Source organism: Mus caroli, unplaced genomic scaffold, assembly GCF_978045245.1.
Source record: "Mus caroli unplaced genomic scaffold, Mus_caroli_1 scaffold_8, whole genome shotgun sequence".
Taxonomy (NCBI): Eukaryota; Metazoa; Chordata; class Mammalia; order Rodentia; family Muridae; genus Mus; species Mus caroli.
In genome coordinates, this window is record NW_028227263.1 from 122,854,495 (window position 1) to 122,881,182 (window position 26,688).

The following is a 26,688-nucleotide window of genomic DNA, read 5'->3' on the forward strand; positions in this document are numbered from 1 at the left end:
GCTGACACTCGCCAACTGCCCACAACACCCGCCACAGGATCTTAAGACTTCTGGTGAGGGGAGCACAGCTTCTGCTCCAATCCAATTGCGCGGGACCTGAGACTGCATTAGTTAGGGAAGCAGAAACCGGCCTGAGTAGGGCCACAGGCCTCACCCGGCCGGATCAGCGCCAGGGTAGCGGGAGCGCAGGGTTACCTGACACCCGCCAGCTACCCACGACCCCCGCCACAGGATTTTGGGACTGCTGGTGAGTGGAACACAGCTTCTGCTCCAGTCCAATCACGCGGGACCTGAGACTGCTCTGGTTGGGGAGAGAGAAATCCGGCCCACACAGGGCCACAAGCCTCTTCCGGTCAGAAAAGCACCTGAGCAGCTGGGGCGCAGGGTCTGCGGACACTCGCCAACTGCCCACAACACCCGCCACAGGATCTTAAGACTTCTGGTGAGGGGAGCACAGCTTCTGCTCCAATCCAATTGCGCGGGACCTGAGACTGCATTAGTTAGGGAAGCAGAAACCAGCCTGAGTAGGGCCACAGGCCTCACCCGGCCGGATCAGCGCCAGGGTAGCGGGAGCGCAGGGTTGCCTGACACCCGCCAGCTACCCACGACCCCCGCCGCAGGATTTTGGGACTGCTGGTGAGTGGAACACAGCTTCTGCTCCAATCTTTAAATAGTGACAACGATAACAACTAACCCCAGAGATTACCAGATGGCGAAAGGTAAACGTAATAATCGTACTAACAGAAACCAAGACCAGTCACCATCATCAGAACCCAGCACCCCCACTTCACCCAGTCCAGGGCACCCCAACACACCGGAAAAGCTAGACACGGATTTAAAAGCATATCTCCTGATGATGATAGAGGACTTCAAGAAGGACGTTAATAACACACTTAAAGAAATGCAGGAGAACACTGCTAAAAAGGAAGAAGACAATAAAGAGGAAGCACAAAAATCCCTTAAAGAATTGCAGGAGAACACTGCTAAAGAGTTACAAATCCTTAAAGAAAAACATGATAACATAATCAAACAGGTAGAAGTCCTTACAGAAAAACAGGAAAACACATCCAAACAGATGATGGAAATGAACAAAACCATACTAGACCTAAAAAGGGAAGTAGACACAATAAAGAAAACCCAAAATGAGGCAACACTGGAGATAGAAACCCTAGGAAAGAAATCTGGAACCATAGATGCAAGCATCAGCAACAGAATACAAGAGATGGAAGAGAGAATCTCAGGTGCAGAAGATTCCATAGAGAACATCGGCACAACAATCAAGGAAAATGGAAAATGCAAAAAGATCCTAACTCAAAACATCCAAGAAATACAGGACATAATGAGAAGACCAAACCTACGGATAATAGGAGTGGATGAGAATGAAGATTTTCAACTCAAAGGACCAGCAAACATCTTCAACAAAATTATAGAAGAAAACTTCCCAAATCTAAAGAAAGAGATGCCCATGAACATACAAGAAGCCTACAGAACTCCAAATAGACTGGATCAGAAAAGAAATACCTCCCGACACATAATAATCAGAGCAACAAATGCTCTAAATAAAGATAGAATACTAAAAGCAGTAAGAGAAAAAGGCCAAGTAACATATAAAGGCAAGCCTATCAGAATTACACCAGACTTTTCACCAGAGACTATGAAAGCCAGAAGATCCTGGACGGATGTTATACAGACACTAAAAGAACACAAATTCCAGCCCAGGCTACTATACCCAGCCAAACTCTCAATTAACATAGATGGAGAAACCAAAGTATTCCACGACAAAACCAAATTCACACATTATCTCTCCACGAATCCAGCCCTTCAAAGGATAATAACAGAAAAAAACCAATACAAGGACAGGAACCACGCCCTAGAATCAACAAGAAGGTAATCCCTCAACAAACCTAAAAGAAGACAGCCACAAGAACAAAATGCCAACTTTAACATCAAAAATAACAGGAAACACCAATTTCTTTTCCTTAATATCTCTTAATATCAATGGACTCAACTCCCCGATAAAAAGACATAGACTAACAAACTGGCTACACAAACAAGACCCAACATTTTGCTGCTTACAGGAAACTCATCTCAGAGAAAAGGATAGACACTACCTCAGAATGAAAGGCTGGAAAACAATTCTCCAAGCAAATGGCATGAAGAAACAAGCTGGAGTAGCCATTCTAATATCTGATAAGATTGACTTCCAACCCAAAGTCATAAAAAAAGACAGGGAGGGACACTTCATACTCATCAAAGGTAAAATCCTCCAAGAGGAACTATCAATCCTGAATATCTATGCTCCAAATACAAAGGCAGCCACATTCATTAAAGAAACTTTAGTAAATCTCAAAGCACACATTGCACCTCATACAATAATAGTGGGAGACTTCAACACACCACTTTCACCAATGGACAGATCATGGAAACAGAATCTAAACAGGGACACAGTGAAACTAAGAGAAATTATGAATCAAATGGATCTGGCAGATATCTACAGAACATTCTATCCTAAAACAAAAGGATATACCTTCTTCTCAGCACCTCATGGTACCTTCTCCAAAATTGACCACATAATTGGTCACAAAACAGGCCTCAACAGATATAAAAATATTGAAATTGTCCCATGCATCCTATCAGATCACCATGGACTAAGGCTGATCTTCAATAACAAAATAAATAATAGAAAGCCAACCTTCACGTGGAAACTGAACAACACTCTTCTCAATGATACCTTGGTCAAGGAAGGAATAAAGAAAGAAATTAAGGACTTTTTAGAGTTCAATGAAAATGAAGCCACAACATACCCAAACTTATGGGACGCAATGAAAGCATTTTTAAGAGGAAAACTCATAGCTCTGAGTGCCTCCAAAAGGAAACTAGAGAGAGCACACATTAGCAGCTTGACAACACACCTAAAAGCACTAGAACAAAAGGAAGCAAATTCACCCAAGAGGAGTAGACGGCAGGAAATAATCAAACTCAGGGGTGAAATCAACCAAGTGGAAACAAGAAAAACTATTCAAAGAATCAACCAATCAAGGAGCTGGTTCTTTGAGAAAATCAACAAGATAGATAAACCCTTAGCCAGACTCACTAGAGGGCACAGGGAAAGCATCCTAATTAACAAAATCAGAAATGAAAAAGGAGACATAACAACAGATCCTGAAGACATCCAAAACACCATCAGATCCTTCTACCAAAGGCTATACTCAACAAAACTGGAGAACCTGGATGAAATGGACAAGTTCCTAGACAGATACCAGGTACCAAAGTTGAATCAAGATCAGGTTAATGATCTAAACAGCCCTATATCCCCCAAAGAAATAGAAGCAGTCATTAATAGTCTCCCAACTAAAAAAAGCCCAGGACCAGATGGGTTTAGTGCAGAGTTCTATCAGACCTTCAAAGAAGATCTAATCCCAGTTCTTCACAAACTATTCCACAAAATAGAAACAGAAGGTATTCTACCCAACTCATTCTATGAAGCCACAATTACTCTGATACCTAAACCACAAAAAGAACCAACAAAGATAGAAAACTTCAGACCAATATCCCTTATGAATATTGATGCAAAAATCCTCAATAAAGTTCTTGCTAACCGAATCCAAGAACACATCAAAACAATCATCCATCCTGACCAAGTAGGTTTCATCCCAGGGATGCAGGGATGGTTCAATATACGGAAATCCATCAACGTAATCCAGTATATAAACAAACTCAAAGATAAAAACCACATGGTCATCTCCTTAGATGCGGAAAAAGCATTTGACAAGATCCAACACCCATTCATGATAAAAGTCTTGGAAAGATCAGGAATTCAAGGCCCATACCTAAACATGATAAAAGCAATCTACAGCAAACCAGTAGCCAACATCAAAGTAAATGGTGAGAAGCTTGAAGCAATCCCTCTAAAATCAGGGACTAGACAAGGCTGTCCACTTTCTCCATACCTATTCAACATTGTACTTGAAGTCCTAGCTAGAGCAATTCGACAACAAAAGGAGATCAAAGGGATACAAATTGGAAAAGAGGAAGTCAAAATATCACTTTTTGCAGATGATATGATAGTATATATAAGTGACCCTAAAAATTCCACCAGAGAACTCCTAAGCCTGATAAACAGCTTCGGTGAAGTAGCTGGATATAAAATTAACTCAAACAAATCAATGGCCTTTCTCTACACAAAGAATAAACAGGCTGAGAAAGAAATTAGGGAAACAACACCCTTCTCAATAGTCACAAATAATATAAAATATCTTGGCGTGACTCTAACTAAGGAAGTGAAAGATCTGTATAATAAAAACTTCAAGTCTCTGAAGAAAGAAATTATAGAAGATCTCAGAAGATGGAAAGATCTCCCATGCTCATGGATTGGCAGGATCAACATTGTAAAAATGGCTATCTTGCCAAAAGCAATCTACAGATTCAATGCAATCCCCATCAAAATTCCAAATCAATTCTTCAACGAATTAGAAAGTGCAATCTGCAAATTCATCTGGAATAACAAAAAACCTAGGATAGCAAAAACTCTTCTCAAGGATAAAAGAACCTCTGGTGGAATCACCATGCCGGACCTAAAGCTTTACTACAGAGCAATTGTGATAAAAACTGCGTGGTACTTGTATAGTGACAGACAAATAGACCAATGGAATAGAATTGAAGACCCAGAAATGAACCCACACACCTACGGTCACTTGATCTTCGACAAGGGAGCTAAAAACATCCAGTGGAAGAAAGACAGCATTTTCAACAAATGGTGCTGGCACAACTGGTTGTTAACATGTATCCATTCCTAACGCCTTGTACTAAGGTCAAGTCTAAGTGGATCAAGGAACTTCACATAAAACCAGAGACACTGAAACTTATAGAGGAGAAAGTGGGGAAAAGCCTTGAAGATATGGGCACATGGGAAAAATTCTTGAATAGAACAGCAATGGCTTGTGCTGTAAGATCAAGAATTGACAAGTGGGACCTCATGAAACTGCAAAGCTTCTGCAAGGCAAAAGACACCATCAATAAGACAAAAAAACCACCAACAGATTGGGAAAGGATCTTTACCTATCCTAAATCAGATAAGGGACTAATATCCAATATATATAAAGAACTCAAGAAATTCCTAGCCAAATGGATGGACCTGGAGGGCATCATCTTGAGTGAAGTAACACAATCACAAAAGAACTCACACAATATGTATTCATTGATAAGTGGATATTAGCCCAAAACTTAGGATACCCAAGATATAAGATACAATTTGCTAAACGCATGGAACTCAAGAAGAATGAAGACCAAAGTGTGGACACTGTGCACCTTCTTAGAATTGGGAACAAAACACCCAGGGAAGGAGCTACAGAGACAAAGTTCGTAGCTGTGATGAAAGGATGGACCATTTAGAGACTGCTGTATCCAGGGATCCGTCCCATAATCAGCTTCTAAACGCTGACACCATTGCATACACTAGCAAGATCTTGCTGAAAGGACCCAAATATAGCTGTCTCTTGTGAGACGATGCCGGGGCATAGCAAACACAGGAGTGGATGTTCACAGTCAGCTATTGGATGTATCACAGGGCTCCCAATGGAGAAGCTAGAGAAAGTACCCAAGGAGCTAAAGGGATCTGCAACCCTATTGTTGGAACAACATGATGTACTAACCGGAACCCTGGAGCTCTTGTCTCTAGCTGCATATGTATAGAAAGATGGCCTAGTCGGCCATCAATGGAAAGAGAGGCCCATTGGACTTGCAAACTTTATATGCCCCAATATAGGGGAATGCCAGGGCCAAAAGAATGGGAATGGGTGGGTAGGGAAGTGGGGGGGCGCTATGGGGGACTTTTGGGATAGTATTGGAAATGTAATTGAGGAAATTATGTAATAAAAATATTAAAAAAAAAAAAAAAAAAAAAAAAAAAAAAAAAAAAAAAAAAAAAAAAAAAAAAAAAGAGTAGAAAGAAACACTCCAGAGGAGATCAAGAGATTTCTTACATGCATTTCCTGGGGGAGTGGGGGGTTGGTACATTGCACCATATGCTTTCCTTTTTGCAAAATCATGCTAAAATCAAGTACTTCCAGACATACAATATGTGTCTGGAAATGTGATCTGGTGTCTTGTATATTCTCATGTACAGACAAGGACATTTTAGTATGACAAAGTGGGTTTTTAGTCATTCCAGATGAATTTGTAAATTGCTCTTTCTAACTTTATGAAGAATTGAGTTGGAATTTTGATGGAGATAGCATTGAATCTGTAGATTGCTTTCAGCAAGACAGTCATTTTTACTATACTAACCTGGCCAATCCATGAGCAGGGAAGAGGTTTCCATCTTCTGAGAACTTCAGTTTCTTTCTTCAGAGACTTGAAGTTCTTGTCATACAGATCTTTCACTTGCTTAGTTAGAATCACACCAAGATGTTTTATATTGTTTGTTACTATTATGAAACATGTCATTTTCCTAATTTATTTCTGAGCCTGTTTATTCTTTGAGTATAGAAAGGGTAATCTTTTTTAAGTTAGTTTTTGCTGCGGTTATCAGTTGTAGGAGTTCTCTGGTTGAATATTTGTGATCACTTCAATATACTACTATATCATTTGCAAATAGTGATATTTTGACTTTTTACTTTCCAGTTTGGATCCCTTTATACTACTTTTGTTGTCAAATTGCTTTAGCTAGAAATTTAAGTACCATATTCAATATATAGGCAGACAGTGGGAAGCCTGGCTTTGTTCCTGATATTACTGGGATTATTTTAAGTTTTTCTCCATTTAGCGTGATGTTGGCTACTGGTTTGCTTTATATTGCTTTTACTATGTTCATGTATGGGCCTTGATTTCCTGATCTTTCCAAGACTTTTAACATGATGGGATGTTGAATTTTGCCAATTACTTTTCTGCACCTAATAAAATAATCATGTGGGCTTTTTTCTTAGAATTTGTTTATGTAGTGGTTTAAGTGGATAGATGTCCATATATTGAACTACATTTGGATCCCTGGAATGAGAGGATATGATATCCATGTACAGGTTTTCACTACTCTGCTGCACTTGGGGGAGCCCTATAGCAGTCCCAAAGTATGCTGGGATGGCTCCACACCCTATTGTGCAGTGCATCTAGAATTCTAACTGTAGTGGATACACTAGTTGTTAGCATTGGAAATTGTAGGTATAGAGCAAAACACAGAGAAATAACCTGATATTCTTGTTATAGCTTTTTCTATCTCTAATAGTCACGGCTACTCGTAAATCACTCCTGCTTTTTTATTTACTTAATAGGATTCCCAGAACATATTGATAACCATTACCCTAATGAAAAATGAGTTTCTATTCTTCCTTACTTGTGGTTATTTCCCCACCCCCAGGCTCTTTACAAAGATATCCATCACCAGGGTCTCCTCAATATTTAATGACAAAAATGCCACTCCCTAGAAAATGAACACCTCTGGTATCCTATTCAAGTGTTGTTCTATCATTTCTTCCAAAATAAGGACCTATATGCTATATGTTTTAGCTCTAAAAGAAATCCCTATTCCATTTAATCTTTTAGATACAATGTAAATTCTCTTAATTTGACTCCCTGGTTATGAAGATTCTCTGTCAAATTAGACACAATCCACTCCCCCCCCCATTCATACTAAAGATTCATTTTCCCCTTACCTGCAACATGCCAGATCTCATAGTCCCCTTCCAGATCAGATATCTGATGGAAACTTCCTTGTTGATCAGACTGCCTCTATAGGAATGTTCATTGCCTCTGTTGAGCAAGCAGATAAATCCCATTCATATACAAAAACAAATATAAAATGGTTGCATGTCCCTCTGGCTCAGACTCAAAGAAGAATAAAAACATTTTCCTGTTGTGCATCCCTATTACTACGGAAACTTTACAAGCTATGGACACCAAACTCTGGACTCTCATACCCAATGCCCTATGGCAAATTGATATCATACCCATTCCCAATTCCATGGACAAAAATGTCTTTCTTATTTTTGATTCATACTACCATTCTATGTGGGCTATTGCTCAAATGAATAAAAAATCAATAAGGTAAATTCAACTTATGTTCTCCACCTTTGCCCTTATGGGCATTCTCCAACAGATAAAAACTGACAATGGCCCTGCTTTCTGTTCACAATGTGAAATTGCCCACCACACAGGGATTCTTGAACAACAAACAGAGCCAAGCAAAGGATAATAGAAAGAACAGCAAACCCTAGAATCTAACTTATAAAACAAAACAAAACAAAACAAAACAAAACAAAACAAAACATCCCACCTACCCACTGAACAAGATGGATCTTACTACCCTAAATCTATTTAACATTTACAAGAGCTCCAAACACCCTCCAATCTCCTTCCATTGGCATTTACCAGGAGTAATTCCTCCCATCTGGTACAATGTTAAGATACAATGGAATTTATTTGGAAGGTAGGAAATCCCCTCACACACACACACACACACAAAAAAAAAATGTGTAACAACTTTGGCTGTGTGTTTCCACAGAACCAGCATAGGCCTATTTAGGTTCCTACTATAAATGTCCAACATAACCACAACAACCAAGGAGATTTCCCAACTCTCTGTGGAGGCAGAGGTTAAGCCATCCACAATAGAACAACAAGATCTCCTGGAAAGGCATCAATGATCTGTGTCTACTGCCAAGCCATGTACCCTCCTCTCTCTTCCCTTTCCTTTATTCTTATGGGTGTTTTTGTTATTCTTCATTCTAACACTGCTACTTCCCAGCTTACTTATATCCCTCCCAATATACACCACTGGAGATGCTTTATAATTGACTTAAAAAATATAAGAACACAGGACTCTCAGACCAGAATTGAGATCTCTCTATAACACAATTTTATCTCCTCTATCCCCAGCTCTTTCCCTGTATTCCTTACTGAAACACAGGTGACTGCATGCAGGAGACCTTCATATATGGATCTTGCAGACATTAGGGATTAAAAATTGAATCCATTGGTCATGATGGTACCATGCTATCAAAACTTAAAACTCACATTCACAATTCCATTAGTGATATATGGGAGTAGTAATGTTGTCTAGGAATCATGAGTAATCACTGCCCCAATGGATACACTAAATAACCTGTAGCTGATCAATGTTATTTGCCAGCCTTCACTTGCTTTCCAGTTGTTTTTTATCAACATTAACATCCTTCAACAGGAGGTCAAACCCAGAGGGAGATCGAAGCCACTTTCTGCTAGTTTCACTTGTGATGAACTTTTTACCATGTGATTATTTATTCTGATAGATGTATAAATGATGAGGGCACAGAAAGAAAAACAACCTTATTCCCCCCTTTCTAACCAGAATCCTGTTTTCTTAGATGACTCTCATATGAATCATTTAGAGACAATTTAGAAATAATGATTAAAATCACCTTTTAATGTGTCCCTTTTACTGCCTGTAACTTCAACTAGCAGGTTTGAAGTTAGAGCCCTGTAATTTCTGTGGAGATTGACAAAGGCTACTTACCTTAATCTCCTGCTGTCTTATGATGAGGTGATGAACAGTATCTCACCTAAAAGGAGCTCAGGCAGGTCAGCAAAAATAGGAAAGTGTCATAGACTTAAGATAGGTAAATGATTTTCTGGTTTTTTTCTTGGGTTTTTTTTTGTTGTTTGTTTGTTTGTTTGTTTGTTTGTTTGTTTGTTTGTTTGGGTTGTTTTTTGGTTTTTGAGACAGGGTTTCTCTTTATATCCATGGCTGTCCTGGAACTCACTTTGTAGACCACGCTGGCCTTGAACTCAGAAATCCACCTGCCCCTGCTTCCTGAGTGCTGGGTTTAAAGGCATGCACCACCATGCCCAGGGTAAATGATTTATTGTTAAACAGTAGTTCCAAATAACTTGTAAGACCAAGTCTTACTCCCTGCAGATGTGTTTCCTCATTGACTGCCTCCAGAGGAACCAACACGAAAGAAGAACCACTGGGCCTGGCCCCTAGCAGCTGCAATCTCACCTTCATAAAAAAGGAAGAGGGATATGAAGCCGGAAAGCTTTAAGAATGGGAAAGTCAGTCCAGAGCAGGAATGAAGTTGAGTCATGTCCAACCCTAAAAATCTCATGATGTGTCTGGCAGATGTAGGACTGTTTCCTCCATGTTCTGTTTCTGGATATACGTGCACATGTAGTCTGTACAACACCATATCTGTCATCGTTATGTTAGTCACATAACCTGGTAGCCAGTTTTTAGATCAGACTTCCTATCTGATTTATGAAGACATGTCTAACCAGCATCTGGAATTCTTCTTTATGCAAATGAGGGATGCCTAGCACTTCAGCCTCTGCCAATGATATAAACTCACACAAACACTTACACAGTCCCCAATGTTTATACATTACTTGTTCACCCCAAAGCAAAAGAGTTGTTTCACCCAAAACTGTCTACAAAGATTATTATTTCCCTGTATTCATGTCAATCAAGATCCTCCTAACTCATCCAACCAGATAAGGTTCGTTTATTCCAATACAGCCCAGTGCACAATGGTGATTGGATATGCTGAGGGCAGAAACCAACCCAGACTGATACTTCAGCTGCTACAAATCACAATCCAAATGTCAAACCCAATGATAACTTTGCTAAAAGCCATTAATATTCTATTGTTTAAAAATACATTTGGGAAGCCATCATTCCCTTAGGAACCCATGGAGGCCATGATCTCTACACTCACAGCAGCAGAGGGGTGAGCTACCCTGGCCTGGCTCTTTCTGAAATTGTAAGCTCTGCTCAGGTGTGCTCTCCTGTGCTGAGCTGGGGAAATCAGCAGCACAGTGGTGGGACCCATGGCCCAGTGACCCTGGAACCTCCCAGATATGTTAATAGGCACCTAAGTTAGGAGTTTCTTTTAGACCTAGTAAGATCTTGGCCAGACTGGTATGCATGCGGTCTCCCACTGTTAAGCCAGATCTGCTCACCTGTGAATGAGAACTAAGAGCCCTGGGTGATGAGGACAGGGGAGACAGTAGCAAAGGGTCCATGTCGGCACCAGCCCCAATCAACCTTGGGCATGAACTCAGCAGAGGGTTGCATGGTCCCCAGAGGACTCTCCACACAACAGGTGCCCTAATACACCCAGGATCTTGAGATCTCTGGTGAGTGGATCACAACATTTCTTCCAAGACAGTGGGGGGAGGGTTCTGTGCCAGCAGGAAGCATGCACAACCAGTAGCTCTGGATCCTTCTGGTTGGCTCCGTCCAGCCCAGGTCCACCTTGGGCACAAATTCAGTGCATGGTCCCATGGTCCCCAGGGGACTCCCCAAGCCACAAGTGCCCTAGCATGCCCATGATCTTCAGATCACTGAGGAGTGTTAGCCTCCAGAGAGGTCTCTGACCCGGGACTCAGGTGAGAGCACCATCTTGTATCCTGGGTCACTTGGAGACCAGTCCATGCAAGAAAGCACGTGGGGTACAGAAGCAACAGAGCTTATTTAACAGGGTCTCTTCTGGCCTTCATCCTCAGCCAGGAGACAGAGCTGAGACCCAGACCTCTGGGCATCTTCCCTGCTGGAGGAGAGTCGGCCTCCAAGGAGGGCTCTGTCCCTGGGACTCAGGTGAGAACACCATCGTGTATCCCAGGTCTCTTGGAGACCAGTCCATTCAAGAGAGCATGTGGGCCGCAGAGGCAATGGAGCTTCTTGAACAGGGTCCCTTTAGGCCTTCATCATCAGCCAGGAAGTGAATCTGGGTGCCAGACCTCTGTGCATCTTCCCTGCAATAGGAGGGGTTGCCTGCTCTGACCACTGGAACACAGGAGAGAGTTGGACTTCCAGGAGTGCTGACAAAGCTGGCAGAATCACAAGAGGAACAATCTCCAGCCAGAGACAGCTGGAATATGTAACACCAGAGATTATCAGATGACAAAAGGCAAACGTGGGAATCTTACTGGCAGAGACCAAGACCACTCAGCATCATGGATGAGAACATCAGCAACAGAGTACGGGAGATGTAAGAGAGAATCTGAGGTGCAGAAGATTCCATGGAAGGCATGGACACAACAACCAAAGAAAATGCAATACGCAAAGAGATCCTAACTCAAAACATCCAGAAAATCAAAGACACGATGAGAAGACTAACTTGGGATAAAGGGTATGGATGAGAACGGAGGTTTTCAACTTGAAAGGCCAGTGAATACCTTCAACAATATTATAGAAGAGAACTTCCCTACCCTAAAGAAGAAGATGCCCATGAACATGCAAGAGGCCTGCAGAACTCCAAATATACTGGACCAGAGGAGAAATTCTTCCTGACCCATAATAATCAAACCAATAAATGCACTAAATAAAAATGGAGGTTGAAGGCAGTAAGGGAAAAAGGTCAAGTGGTATACAGAGGCAGACTATTGGAATTGCACCAGACATTTCACCAGAGACTATGAAGGCCAGAGATTCCTGGACAGATGTTATACAGAGCACAAATGTTATAGGAGAGCACAAATGCCATCCCAGGCTACAATGCCCAGCAAAACTTTCAATTACCATAGATGGAAAGGCCAAAGTTTTCCATGACAAAACCAAATTCACACAATATCTTTCCACAAATCAATCCCGTCAAAGGATAATGAATGGAATAGTACAACACAAGGAGGGAAATTGTGCCCTAGAAAGAGCAAGAAGGTAATCTTTCAACAAACCTAAAAGAGGATACCCGCAGGAGAGGAATCCCCACTCTAACAATAAAAATGGCAGGGAGCGACAATTACTTTTCCTTGGTGGCTTTTGATATCAATGGATTTGATTCCCCAATAAAAAGACATGGACTAGCAGACTGGCTACATAAGTAGGACAGGCAGATGTGGCAGCCCGCCTAGGGTTGAGTGGAAAAGATCTGGCAGACCTCCTGCATCCGCCTGCCCAGTGTATAGGAGGAACTCTGGTCAGTTGCAGGCTTTCTTCCCTCCTCCCTCCTTTCCCAGAAACCCCTTTAGTTCCCACAAAAGGGCATCCACAGTCATTAAGGAAACTGTACAGAAGCTCAGAGCACACAATGCACCTCACACAATGATGATGGGAGACTTTAACACCCCACTATCATCAAAGAACAGATCTTGGAGGCAGAAACTAAACAGAGAAACATTGAAATTAACAGAAGTTGTGAAGCATATGGATTTAACAGATATCTACAGAACATTTTATCATAAAAAGCAAGGATGAACCTTCTTCTCAGAACCTCATGATGCCTTCTCCAAGACTGACCACAAAATTGGTCACAAAGCAGGCCTTAATGGAAACAAGAATATTGAAATTATCCCATGCATCCTGTCAGATCACCACAGAATAAGGCTGATCTTAAATAACAGCATAAAAAATAGAAAGCCAACATTTTCATGGATGCTAAACAGCACTATACTCAATTATAACTTGGTCAAGGAAGAAATAAAGAAAGAAATTAAAGACATTTTAGAGTTTAATGAAGCCACAATATATTCAAATTGTGGGACACAATGAAAGCAGTTCTAAGAGGAAAACACATAAGTATGAGTGCCACCAAAAAGAAATAAGAGAGAGAATACATTAGCAGCTTGACAGCACACCTAAAATCTCTAGAACAAAGGAAAGCAAATTCCCACAAGAGGAGTAGATGGCAGGAACTAATCAAACAGTGGAATGAAATACATGAAGTGGAAACAAAAAGAACTATTCAAAGAACCAACCAAACTAGGATCTGTTTTCTGTTTTTTGGGTTTTTTCTTGTTTTTTTTTTTTTTTGAGAAAATCAACGAGATAGATAAACCCTTACCTAGACTAACTAGAGGGCATAGGAACAGTTTTCTAATTAACAAAATCAGAAATGAAAAAGGAGACATAACAACATAACCTGAGGAAATCGAAAGCATCACCAAAACCTCCTCTAAAAGCCTATACTCAACAAAACTGGTAAACCTGGATGAAATGGACAATTTTCTAGACAGATACCAGGGACCAAAGTTAAATCAGGATCAGGTTAATGATGTAAACAGTCCATATAACCTAAAGAAATAGAAGCAGTCATTAATAGTCTCCCATTCAAAAAAAAAGCCCAAGACCAGATGGGCTTAGTGAAGAATTCTACCAGACCTTCAAAGAAGTCCTAATTCCAATTCTCCTCAAACTATCCCAATGAATAGAAACAAAAGGTACTCTACTCAATTCATTTTATGAAGCCACAATTTCTCTGATATGTAAACCACACAAAGATCCAACAAAGAACGAGAACTTCAGACCAATTTCCCTTATGAATATCGATACAAAAATACTCAATGAAATTTTTGGAAACCGAGTCCAAGAACACATTAAAATGATCATCCATCCTGATTAAGTAGGCTTCATTTCAGGGATGCAGGGAGGGTTTAATATACAGAAATCCATCAATGTAATGCACTATAAAAACAAACTCAAAGACAAAAACCACGTGATCGTCTCCTTAGATGCTGAGAAAGCATTTGACAAAATCCACCACCCATTCATGATAAAAGTCTTGGAAAGATCAGGAATAGCCAGAAGCTGGAAAGAACCCAGAAGTCCCTCAACAGAGGAATGGATACAGAAAATGTGGTACATTTACACAATGGAGTACTACTACTCAGCCATTAAAAAGTACGAATTTATGAAATTCCTAGGCAAATGGATGGACCTAGAGGGCATCACCTGAGTGAGGTAACCCAATCACAAAATAACTCCCACAATATGTACTCATTGATAAGTGGATATTAGCCCAGAAATTTAGAATACCCAAGATATAAGATACAATTTGCTAAACACATGAAACTTAAGAAGAATGAAGATCAAAGTGTGGACACTTTGCCCCTTCTTAGAATTGGGAACAAAACACCCATGGAAGGAGTTACAGAGACAAAGTTTGGAGCTGAGACGAAAGGATGGACCACCTAGAGACTTCCATATCTGGGGATCCATCCCATAATCAGCTTCCAAATGCTGACATCATTGCATACACTAGCAAGATTTTGCTGAAAGGACCCAGATCTGGCTGTCTCTTGTGAGACTATGCCGGGCCTGGCAAACACAGAAGTGGATGCTCACAGTCAGCTATTGGATGGATCATAGGGCCCCCAATGGAAGAACTAGAGAAAATATCCAAGGAGCTGAAGGGATCTGCAATCCTATAGGTGGATCAACAATATGAACTAACCAATACTCCCCTGGAGCTCGTGTCTCTAGCTGCATATGCATCAGAAGATGGCCTAGTCGGCCATCACTGGAAAGAGAGGCCCATTGGTTGTGCAAACTTTATATGCCTCAGTACTGGGGAAAGTCAGGGCCAAGAAGTGGGAGTGGGTGGGTAGGGGAATTGGTGGGGGAGCGTGTGGGGGACTTTTGGGATAGCATTGAAAATGTAAATGAAATAAATACCCAATTAAAAAAATAAAAAGTGAAAAAACAAAAACAAACAATAAAACTTGTAGTTTCAAGAATAATTTTGTTTAACTAGAGATCTGTTTATCCTTAATCTTCTACAATTAGTTGTACTTCTTTTTATCAGTTGGCATTCTTTATTGTGTGAGTAAATACTGTCATAATATATTAGCTTCATTACAACTTCAGAAAGTTAAAATGGTATGTTTTCCAAATATAACAAAAATACTACCTGTTTACATTTTCTTATTTATTTTGGAATCTACCCACCGTCTGTCACCTCATGCAGTTTTTAGTCCTAAAAAATGTCTGTGATGATCCCATTATTCCTATTGTTTCAGAAGAAAATCCCATCTGAGCACAATCCTCTCCCAATGGCTTATTAAATTAGGTTTGTATGTATAATCTAAGCCTAGTGAATGAGGCTATTCCATGAGAATTTGAACTTAGAACTCAGACTGCAAATCAGTCTCTCTCAAGGACTCTTGAACTGCTGTGATAAGCAGAACCTCGAACAAAATTGATTTCTCTCTACTGAGCAGATTAGGATCCCCTAGGATTGTGTAAAATGGGATACTTGTAGAGAGCCTGGCACATGCTGGTTGGTGCCCATGGTTGTTATTTTTTAATTTATTATTTATTGAGATATTTGCAGATCAAATTTTAGAGGAATGTAATCTGGAGTTAGAAAAAGATGAATTTGAAAATAAAAGGCCACCTTTATTTGTCTTTAACATGTGGTGATGACTTGAATAAGTATGGCTCTCACTGGCTCAAATATATGAATTCTTGGTCCACAGTTGGTAGAACTATTTGGAAAGGATAAGAAGGGATGGCCTTTTTGGAGGTGTGTCATTGGTTACATCTCAACATGTAAGCTCTCCAATACTGCTTCAAATCCATGCATACCTGTCTGTTACCATGATCTCTTCAATGACGGTGCAGAATTTCCACCTGAAACCATAAGCTTCCTTCCATAAGTTGCTTTGGTCATGGTCTCTTAGTATAGCAGTAGATAATGAGTCATTGCATTTGCTTTATAATAACATTTATTTATATTGAAGTGTTTTGTAGTGTATCTATTTCCATGGAAAAAAAAACTTTAGTTAATATGAGAGTCTTATATGCACCCCACATACTTTATTATTTCTTTTCAACTTTTATTATTTTTGAGGAAATACATTATGTCTTATAAAGTTTATTACATGTTAGCATTATTAAAATTATTTCTAAATTTTGTTATGAGGTTACTTGATATCCTCTTTGTTAATAAATCTATGCTGTATAAAAACAAAACAGACTTCTTAGTCAAATTTCATTGACATTGTCCCAGTGGAACTACTAGCATATGGAAACATGTGATGGTGTGAAATAATTCTGCAGCCTACATGATTTTAATAAACACTTCATTTTAAACCTTCGGGAAGAAAAAAGAATTTCAAGTCTCTGAAAAAAGACATTGAAGAAGATCTCAGAAGATGGAAATATCTCCCATGCTCATGGATTGGCAGGATTAATATCGTAAAAATTTCTATCTTGCCAAAAGCAATCTACAAATTCAATGCAATCCCCATCAACATTTCAACTTAGTTCTCCACCTAGTAAAAAAGGGCAATTTGCAAATTCATCTGGAATAACAAAACCCTAGAATAGCAAAAACTATTCTCAACAATAAAAGAACTTCTGTTGGAATCACCATGCCTGACCTCAAGTTGTACTACAGATCAATTGTGATTAAAAAAAATGCATGGTACTGGTAGAGCAACGGACTGGTAGATCAATGGAATAGAATTGAAGACCCATAAATGAACCCACACACCTATGGTCACACATCCGTAGATGGAGAAACCAAAGTATTCCATGACTTAACCAAGTTCGAACATTATCTTTCTATGAATCCAGCCCTTCAAAGGATAATAACAGAAAAAAACCAATACAAGGACGGAAACCGCACCTAGAAAAAGCAAGAAAGTAATCCTTCAACAAACCAAAAAGAAGACAGCCACAAGAACAGAATGCCAACTCTAACAACAAAAATAATAGGAAGCAAAAATTAATTTTCTTTAATATCTCTTAATATCAATGGACTCAATTCCCCAATAAAAAGACATAGACTAACAGACTGGCTACACAAACAGGACCCAACATTCTGCTGCTTACAGGAAACCCATCTCAGAGAAAAAGATAGACACTACATCAGAGTGAAAGGCTGGAAAACAAATTTCCAAGCAAATGATCTGAAGAAACAAGCTGGAGTAGCCATTCTAATATCAAATAAAATTGACTTCCAAAACAAAGTTGTAAAAAAAATGCAAGGAGGGGCACTTCATACTCATCAAAGGTACAATCTTCTAAGAGAAAATCTGAATTCTGAATATCTATGCTCCAAATGCAAGGGCAGCCACATTCATTAGAGACGTTAGTAAGGCTCAAACCAAATATTGCACCTCATATAATAATAGTGGGAGACTTCAACACAACACTCTCATCAATGGACAGATCGTGGAAACAGAAAATAAACAGGGACACAGTGACACTAACAGAAGTTATGAAACAAATGGATTTATCGGATATCTACAGAACATTTTATCCTAAAACAAAAGGATATACCTTCTTCTCAGCACCTCATGGAACCTTCTCCAAAATTGACCATATGATTGGTCACAAACATGCCTCAACAGATTCAAAAATATTGAAATTGTCCCATGCATCCTATCAGATCACCATAGACTAAGGTTGATCTTCAATAACAACATAAATAATGGAAAGCCAACATTCACGTGGAAACTGAACAACACTCTTCTGAATGATACCTTGGTCAAGGAAGGGATAAAGAAAGAAATTAAAGACTTTTTAGAGTTTAATGAAAATGAAGCCACAACATACCCAAACTTAAGAGACACAAAGAAAGCATTTCTAAGAGGAAAACTCACAGCTCTGGGTGCATCCAAAGAGAAACTAGAGAGATCACACACTAGCAGATTGACAACATACCTAAAAGCTCTAGAAAAAAAGGAAGCAAATTCACCCAAGAGGAGTAGACAACAGGAAATAATCAAACTCAGGGGCAAAATCAACTAAGTGGAAACAAGAACTATTCAAAGAATTAACCAAACTAGGAGCTGGTTCTTTGAGAAAATCAACAAGATAGATAAACCCTTAGCCAGACTCAATAGAGGGCACAGGGACAGAATGCTAATTAACAAAATCAGAAATGAAAAGGGTGACATAACAACAGATCTTGAAGAAATCCAAAACACCACCAGATCCTTCTACAAAAGGCTATACTCAACAAAACTGGAAAACCTGGAAGAAATGGACAAATTTCTACACAGATAAAAGGTACCAAAGTTAAACCAGGATCAAGTTAACGATCTAAACAGTCCCATATCCCCTAAAGAAATAGAAGCAGTCATTAATAGTCTCCCAGCCAAAAAAAGCCCAGAAAAAGATGGGTTTAATGCAGAGTTCTATGAAACCTTCAAAAAAGATCTAATTCCAGTTCTGCACAAACTATTCCACAAAATAGAAGTAGAAGGTACACTATCCAACTCATTCTATGAAGCCACAATTACTCTGATACCTAAACTACAGAAAGATCTAACAAAGATAGGAGACTTCAGACCAATTTTCCTTATGAATATCGATGCAAAAATACTCAATAATATTCTCGCTATCTGAATCCAAGAACACATTAAAACAGCCATCCATCCTGACCTAGTAGGTTTTATTCCAGGGATGCAGGGATGGTTTAATGTATGGAAATCCATCAACGTAATCCATTATATAAACAAACTCAAGGACAAAAACCACATGATCATCTTTTTAGATGCAGAGAAACATTTGACAAAATCCAACACCCATTCATGATAAAAGTCTTGGAAAGATCAGAAATTTAAGGCCCATACCTAACCATGATAAAAGCAATCTACAGCAAACCAGTAGCCAACATCAAATTAAATGGTGAGAAGCTGGAAGCAATCCCACTAAAATCAGGGACTAGACAAGGCTGCCCACTTTCTCCCTACCTATTCAACATTGTCCTTGAAGTCAAATGGATATAAATTAAAAAGGAAGAAGTCAAAATATCACTTTTTGCAGATGATATGATAGTATATATAAGTGACCCTAAAAATTCCACCAGAGAACTCCTAAACCTGATAAACAGCTTTGGTGAAGTAGCTGGATATAAATTAACTCAAACAAGTCAATGGCTTTTCTCTATACAAAGAATAAACAGGCTGAGAAAGAAATTAGGGAAACAACACCCTTCTCAATAGTCACAAATAATACAAAATGCCTTGGCGTGACTCTAACTAAGAAAGTGAAAGATCTGTATGATAAGAACTTCAAGTCTCTGCAGAAAGAAATTAAAGAAGATCTCAGAAGTTGGAAAGATCTCCCATGCTCATGGATTGGCAGGATCAACATTGTAAAAATGGCTATCTTGCCAAAAGCAATCTGCAGACTCAATGCAATCCCAATCAAAATTCCAACTCAATTCTTCAATGAATTAGAAAGAGTAATCTGCAAGTTCATCTGGAAAAACAAAAAACCTAGGATAGCAAAACTTCTCAAGGATAAAAGAACCTCTCGTTGAATCACCATTCGTGACCTAAAGCTTTACTACAGAACAATTGTGATAAATTAAACTGCATGGTACTGGTATAGTGTCAGTCAAGTAGACCAGTGGAATAAAATTGAAGACCCAGAAATGAACCCACACACCTATGGTCACTTGATCTTCGACAAGGGAGCTAAAACCATCCAGTGGAAGAAAGACAGCATTTTTAACAAATGGTGCTGTCACAACTGGTGGTTATCATGTAGAAGAATGGGAATTGATCCATTCCTATCTCCTGGTACTAAGGTCAAATCTAAGTGGATCAAGGAGCTCCACATAAAACCAGAGACACTGAAACTTATAGAGGAGAAAGTGAGGAAAAGCCTCGAAAATATTGGCACAGTGGAAAAATTCCTGAATAGAACAGCAACGGCTTGTGTTGTAAGATCGAGAATTGACAAATGGGACGTCATGAAACTGCAAAGTTTCTGTAAGGCAAAAGACACAATCAATAATACAAAAAGGTCACCAAAAGATTGGGAAAGGATCTTTACCTATCCTAAATCAGATAGAGGACTAATATCCAATATATATAAAGAACTCAAGAAGGTGGACTCCAGAAAATCAAATAACCTCATTAAAAAATGGGGCTCAGAGCTAAACAAAGAATTCTCATCTGAGGAATACCGAATGGCTGAGAAACACCTGAAAAAATGTTCAGCATCCTTAATCATCAGGGTAATGCAAATCAAAACAACCCTGAGATTCCATTTCACACCAGTCAGAATGGCTAAGTTCAAAAATTAAGGTGACAGCAGATGCTGACGAGGATGTGGAGAAAGAGGAACACTCTTCCATTGCTGGAGGGATTGCAACCTTGTACAACCACTCTGGAAATCAGTCTGGCAGTTCCTCAGAAAATTGGACATGGTACTACCGGAGGATCCCGCACAACCTCTCCTGGGCATATATCCAGAAGATTTTACAAGTAATAAGAAAGAAACATGCTCCCCTATGTTCATAGAAGCCTTATTTATAATAGGCAGAAGTTGGAAAGAACCCAGATGCCCCTCAACAGAGGAATGGATACAGAAAATGTGGTACATTTACACAATGGAGTACTACTCAGCTATTAAAAAGAATAAATTTTTGAAATTCCTAGGCAAATGGATGGACCTGGAGGGCATTATCCTGACTGCGGTAACCCAATTACAAAAGAACTCAAATGATATGTACTCACTTATAAATGGATATTAGGCCAGAAACTTAGAATACCCAAGATATAATTTACAATTTGCAAAACAAATGAAACTCAAGAAGAATGAAGGCCAAACTGTGGACACTTTGCCCCTTCTTAGAATTGGGAACAAAACACCCATGGAAGGAGTTACAGAGACAAAGTTTGGAGCTGAGACAAAAGGATGGACCATCTAGAGACTGCCATATCCAGGGATCCATCCCATAATCAGCTTCCAAACGCTGACACCATTGCATACACTAGGAAGATTTTGCTGAAAGGACCCTGATATAGCTGTCTCTTGTAAGACTATGTCGGGGCCTAGCAAACATATAAGTGGATGCTCACAGTCAGCTATTGGATGAATCACAGGGCCTCCAATGGAGGAGCTAGAGAAAATACCCAAGGAGCTAAAGGGATCTGCAACGCTATAGGTGTAAAAACATTTTGAACTAACCAGTATCCAGGAGATCTTGACTCTAGCTGCATATGTATCAAAAGATGGCCTAGTCGGCCATCACTGGAAAGAGAGGCCCATTGGACTTGCAAACTTTATATGCCTCAGTACAGGGGAACGCCAGGGCCAAAAAGTTCAAATGGGTGGGTAGGGGAGTAAGGGGGAGGGTATGGGGGACTTTTGGGATAGCATTGGAAATGTAAATGAGGAAAATACCTAATAAAAATTTTTATATATTGAAAAAAAGAAATGGGATGGGGCTTAGGGGAGAATCTTTAGGTGGTGCCAGAGACCTAGGATTGGGAAGCCTCCCAAGAGTGTATGGGTTTAACTTTAGCTGGTACTCCTAGGGGTGGGTACATAGATTCTGAAATAGCCATTTTCTGTAGCCAGACCTGACTCACAGTGAAGTTATAAGAATACAGGTATACCCACAAAACTTATGACATGAAATTTGTCCTGTATAGGAGAAATGCAGAGACAAAGGTGGACTAAAAATGAAGAGATGGGGCATCCTGTTTTTCTAACTGGGCTGTCTTGTGGGGCATCTTTGGGAAAACACATGCCAAGTCCAGCACAGACTTAATGTGCCAGGTTTGGGAGATACCAAGGAAAGGCCTTCAACTTCTCAAAGGAGAAGGGGAGGGGTGATAGTGGGTTGGACTATATGAGAGGAGACTAGCCAATGAGAAGCAGCAATGGGATGTAAATTGAGTAAATAAGGTAATAAATGGAAAAAAGAGAAAGAAAAAGGAAACTAGGAACTTAGATTGGATTTTCAGTGATAAAAAGCAAACCTTCATGGGAAAAGAGCAAGACTTCCTTTGGCAAAGTAAATGAACCTGTATGCATGAGAAGCAAGTTTCATTGTATAGTATTTTTTCCTAAGTAACATGACAGCATTTGGGACTAATAAATGTGGAAATAAGACACAAAATGCAGTATAATATATTATATTTGTTTAGGTATTTTATTTTGTTCTAGGACAAGCACACATCTCCTATTTCTACTAAAATTAATGTCTGACAATTGACAATTAAATACAGGTTATAAGCCCCATAGATTTGAGATAAAAATGTCTGAAAATTCTTCAAATAAAATGAATTATATTGTTTGAGACAGCCACCTCATTAAAAGAAAAAATAATCAAGAACATGGACATTTGGATCATACAGCAAATACTTCTTGAAATAATTTGAATTTTTGTGAATCCTGGCTTCCTTTATCATTTCTTATTTCCTTTCTCAAGGAGCAGAGAGATGTGAAACAGTTTCTCTACATCATAGGCTCAACTTGATATGCAGCTATAGTCTGAGCAGCAATTTATTGCATGACAATCTAACCACCTCAAACTCCCTAGTGCTCATATTATACTAGTGGGCTGTTTTGGTAATTCTCCAACCCAAATATGCCCCAGCAATGAAAGCACAACTCAATTAATATGAATACAAGCTGTATACCTAGATTAGCCAGATCTACCACTACAGTACTATCCTCTCCATCTGAGACCCCTTATAACTTGTGGTTTCTCAAGGCCATGTGCTTCTGCTCTGCTTTCCATCCACCACTTCCTGTGTCATCCTCTCTCTCTCTCTCTCTCTCTCTCTCTCTCTCTCTCTCTCTCTCTCTCTCTCTCTCTCTCTCTCTCTCTCTCTCTCTCTCTCCAACCCCTCCTTCTTCTCTATCCCAACATTCAGCTCCATATTTCCTTCCCCTGCCCATCACTAGCTCAAGCCTTTATTTTACCAATCAAGATGAGACTGTGGTTTACAGGAAATCACCTGAGTTCTGACTCATTCCTTGTTCATAGCCCCTCCCCTATTTGTAACATCAAATTACAAATAGCACTAGGGCTATCCTCAACAGTGGGTTAAAAAAGATTTTAAACATATTCCAAGAAAACGGAATATTGTTGGCTGTAAGGAGAGTTATAAGGAATGTTTGTCACTTGGACTGTCATTTTCAGCAGCTGAATAGCAGAGAACAAGGATCATTGGGATCCCTAAAGATCAACAGTAATGGAGAAAAGGTAGGGAAGCTTACAGCTAAAATTTCTTTGACACGTCTCAACCAGAGCCGAGAGTCCACAAAAGAAATGTGAAGAAAAGTACAAATGCAGTCTAGAAGATAACAGGTCACAAATGTGACCACCAGCATCAGGATGGTGTGGGATGCTCTAGTCTCAGCATAAACTCTGAGCTTCTGATTTGTGGATTGAATATGCTGCAGTCTTTCGTGGTGTCTGTTCAGGAGAATAACCATGGAGACACTGCTCCAGATGATGATGCTGATGAACACTGCATCATGGACAAATGACAAGATGCGCATGCCTATACTGAAACCAGAGGTGGAGCAAACCCACTTGATTTTAGAATTGCTATCATTATGTGTTTTCTGGGGACCACTGACTTTCATTGGAATGTGAGCATTATTTAAGACACTGAACAACCAACAACTATAACAGGTATACCTCACAATTTTGGGGGCTCTTCCACGGAGCATCACCCTACCCCAGGTACCAGGAGCAAGAGTGAAAAATTGATAAGTGCTCAGGGAGCAGGTGGAGCACATGTTTGTACTTCGACCCACCAGCCAAATGAAGTACCCAAGTTTACATTTTAGGTCAGTTGGGGGGTCCTTTGGAACAAAAAGTGTCAAATTGTTTGGAAATGCAAAGAGGAGAATCAAGGTATTCCCCACAGCCAAGTTGGCTAGAATGACTCTTATGGGTCTCTGTTGAGAGCCATTCAAGAATGGAGATAAATTATGGACAAACAGAAAAATGTTGACTGCAGTCCCAACTCCAACCTGGCAAAGTAAGAGGACCTGAAGAGCCACTTCCTCTGTGGTTTTCACAGATTTATTCTGAAGCAACATGGAGACAACTTCATTGGACAACAGAATAGTGATCAGGTTGGCAGTGCTGGTTGAGTCTTCTCAAATCCTGACCTTTTCGATTTATTTGAAGACACTTTCCCCCACGAAGGGCAGCTCTACTTTATCTGCATGGTCATGTTAAAGGGAAACACTGCATGAACATTGATCCAGAATATCAACTTTACAACTATTTTACTTTTTCTTTCCCTATGATGGATCTGTGTGTGTGATGCAGCATTATCTGAGTTGGTCAATAACATGACCCACATTTTAACCCATATGGGATCTTCATATTTATAAATTAACATTTATAGACAAGCATGTATTTTTGCTTGGTTGGAATTCAGCATATTTCCTCATGTTATAATAATGTGTTAAGAAGAACAAATTTGGTTTTTGATCGTTGGTTCTGGATCTAATGCTGTTTATTGACTTTTATGGCACTTTTTTCCTTTATTTCCTGTAATTCACAATAGCAAAATATTTATATACATAAAATAAAATAAGTATTTCTCAATAATAATAATAATAATACAAGGCTGGAGAGATGGCTCGGCGATTTAGTGCACTGGTTGCTGCTCCAGAGGACCTTAGTTCAATTTCCACCATCCATATGTCATCGTCCAACTGTCAGTAAATCCAATTAAAGGGGATATGCTATTTACTGCTATACCTGCAGGTAAAACACAAATTTTTGAAATACTAAATGAATAAAACTTTAAAGAACAAATTACAAATTTAATCGTTATAATTTAAAAAAAGAATGAAACTGAAGAATTTCCCCCTAAAATAATCCATCTAGTTTGATAAATTTTTACAATCTTTACCATAATGATAGAATGCAAAATGATTCTGAAAATGTCACTATTATTCTACTCACATAGAAGAAACTTGATTTACACATATATCATATATGTAGGATAAAAGTGTCTGGAACCCAAGCATATCATTAATTTATAAATATCTGAACTTTATCTATTTTTCTAAGGAATTAGGTGCTGTACACAAAACTGATTAATCTACAGTTTTTGCCATACACAACTGAAATCATTGAAACAATTACAGTTTAAGTGTTTACACACAAAGATTCTTTTTTGAAACTCAGTTTCAGATAGATCATGTTTACTCTGAAACTTACTTTGTTTATTTGCTGTCCATAGGAAAAAATAAGCCTTCATCCTACATTTAAAAACCTGTCCTCTCACATATAGTCGTCAGGTGGAAGAAATTTTTCAATGAATCCTGAGCCATGGAATAGACATTTTTTACACAAAGGAAATGACTGACATAATTAGGTAAATTCTGGAGATAAAAAGGAAGTCATTCTAATGATTAATGTTGGTTCTACAAAACACCATTGATTGCATAAGAAATCTAGTCTAAGCAAAAATCTACAATTGCAGGAATCTCACCTACATTTATCAATGATGGAGATGCTCACAGGGATGAAGGCCTACTTCTAAGAGTTACTGCAGAAACAGAGTTCTGAATTCCACTCCGTTTGATGACCTTTTCTGTGTAACTATTTCCGAAGACAGGTCCAAAAGAAATCCTTACCTGCCCCATATTTTCCATGAAGTGATTCACTGATCACTGACTGGGACCCACTATCAGAGCTCATGAAGAGACAGTGTGTGGCCCTGACATCACTCAGAGAGCCCATTACCGTGTTATCTTGATATTATTTATTGTGTCTGTGTGGGGATGTTGCAATACCTCTAATGAAAGAAAATACATTTATCCCCAGAGCAAATCATCATTTTCACTTTCTGGTAATTAAGGATGATGCCAAGAGTTTGTTAGATCTTAATGACTAGTCAAGTTTCCTTTGAAAGATTCTAAGTTCGGAATTGATGTTGTCATCAAGAGTAGAAAGAAACACTCCAGGGGAGATCAAGAGATTTCTTACATGCATTTCCTGGGGGAGTGGGGGGGTTGGTACATTACACCATATGCTTTCCTTTTTGCAAAATCATGCTAAAATCAAGTACTTCCAGACAGACAATATGTGTCTGGAAATGTGATCTGGTGTCTTGTATACTCTCATGTACAGACAAGGACTTTTTAGTATGACAAAGTGGGTTTTTAGTCATTCCAGATGAATTTGTAAATTGCCCTTTCTAACTTTATGAAGAATTGAGTTGGAATTTTGATGGAGATAGCATTGAATCTGTAGATTGCTTTCAGCAAGA

General features: G+C 39.3%; 1 protein-coding gene across 3 annotated transcripts; it reads right to left on the reverse strand.

The window, feature by feature from the left end:
- Positions 1-22,580: 22,580 nt before the first annotated feature.
- Positions 22,581-26,195, reverse strand: LOC147003427 (vomeronasal type-1 receptor 4-like). 3 transcript variants are annotated; one of them, XM_085841002.1, is made up of 3 exons: positions 25,913-26,195; positions 25,635-25,798; positions 22,581-25,169 (listed from the first exon to the last, which is right to left on the reverse strand). In XM_085841002.1, the coding sequence occupies exon 3, from the start codon at positions 24,494-24,496 to the stop codon at positions 23,582-23,584; it is 915 nt and encodes a 304-aa protein (XP_085697128.1). In that variant the 5' UTR covers positions 24,497-25,169; positions 25,635-25,798; positions 25,913-26,195; the 3' UTR covers positions 22,581-23,581. The 3 variants fall into 3 exon arrangements, with proteins under 3 accessions (XP_085697128.1, XP_085697126.1, XP_085697127.1); XM_085841000.1 differs by lacking the exon at positions 25,635-25,798 and having other exon boundaries at positions 26,054-26,142; XM_085841001.1 differs by lacking the exon at positions 25,635-25,798 and having other exon boundaries at positions 25,913-26,137.
- Positions 26,196-26,688: the final 493 nt, after the last annotated feature.

Coding starts and splice junctions, on each gene's coding strand:
- LOC147003427 (XM_085841002.1), bottom strand. CDS start 24,496: ATGTTGCTTCAGAATAAATCTGTGAAAACCACAGAGGAAGTGGCTCTT.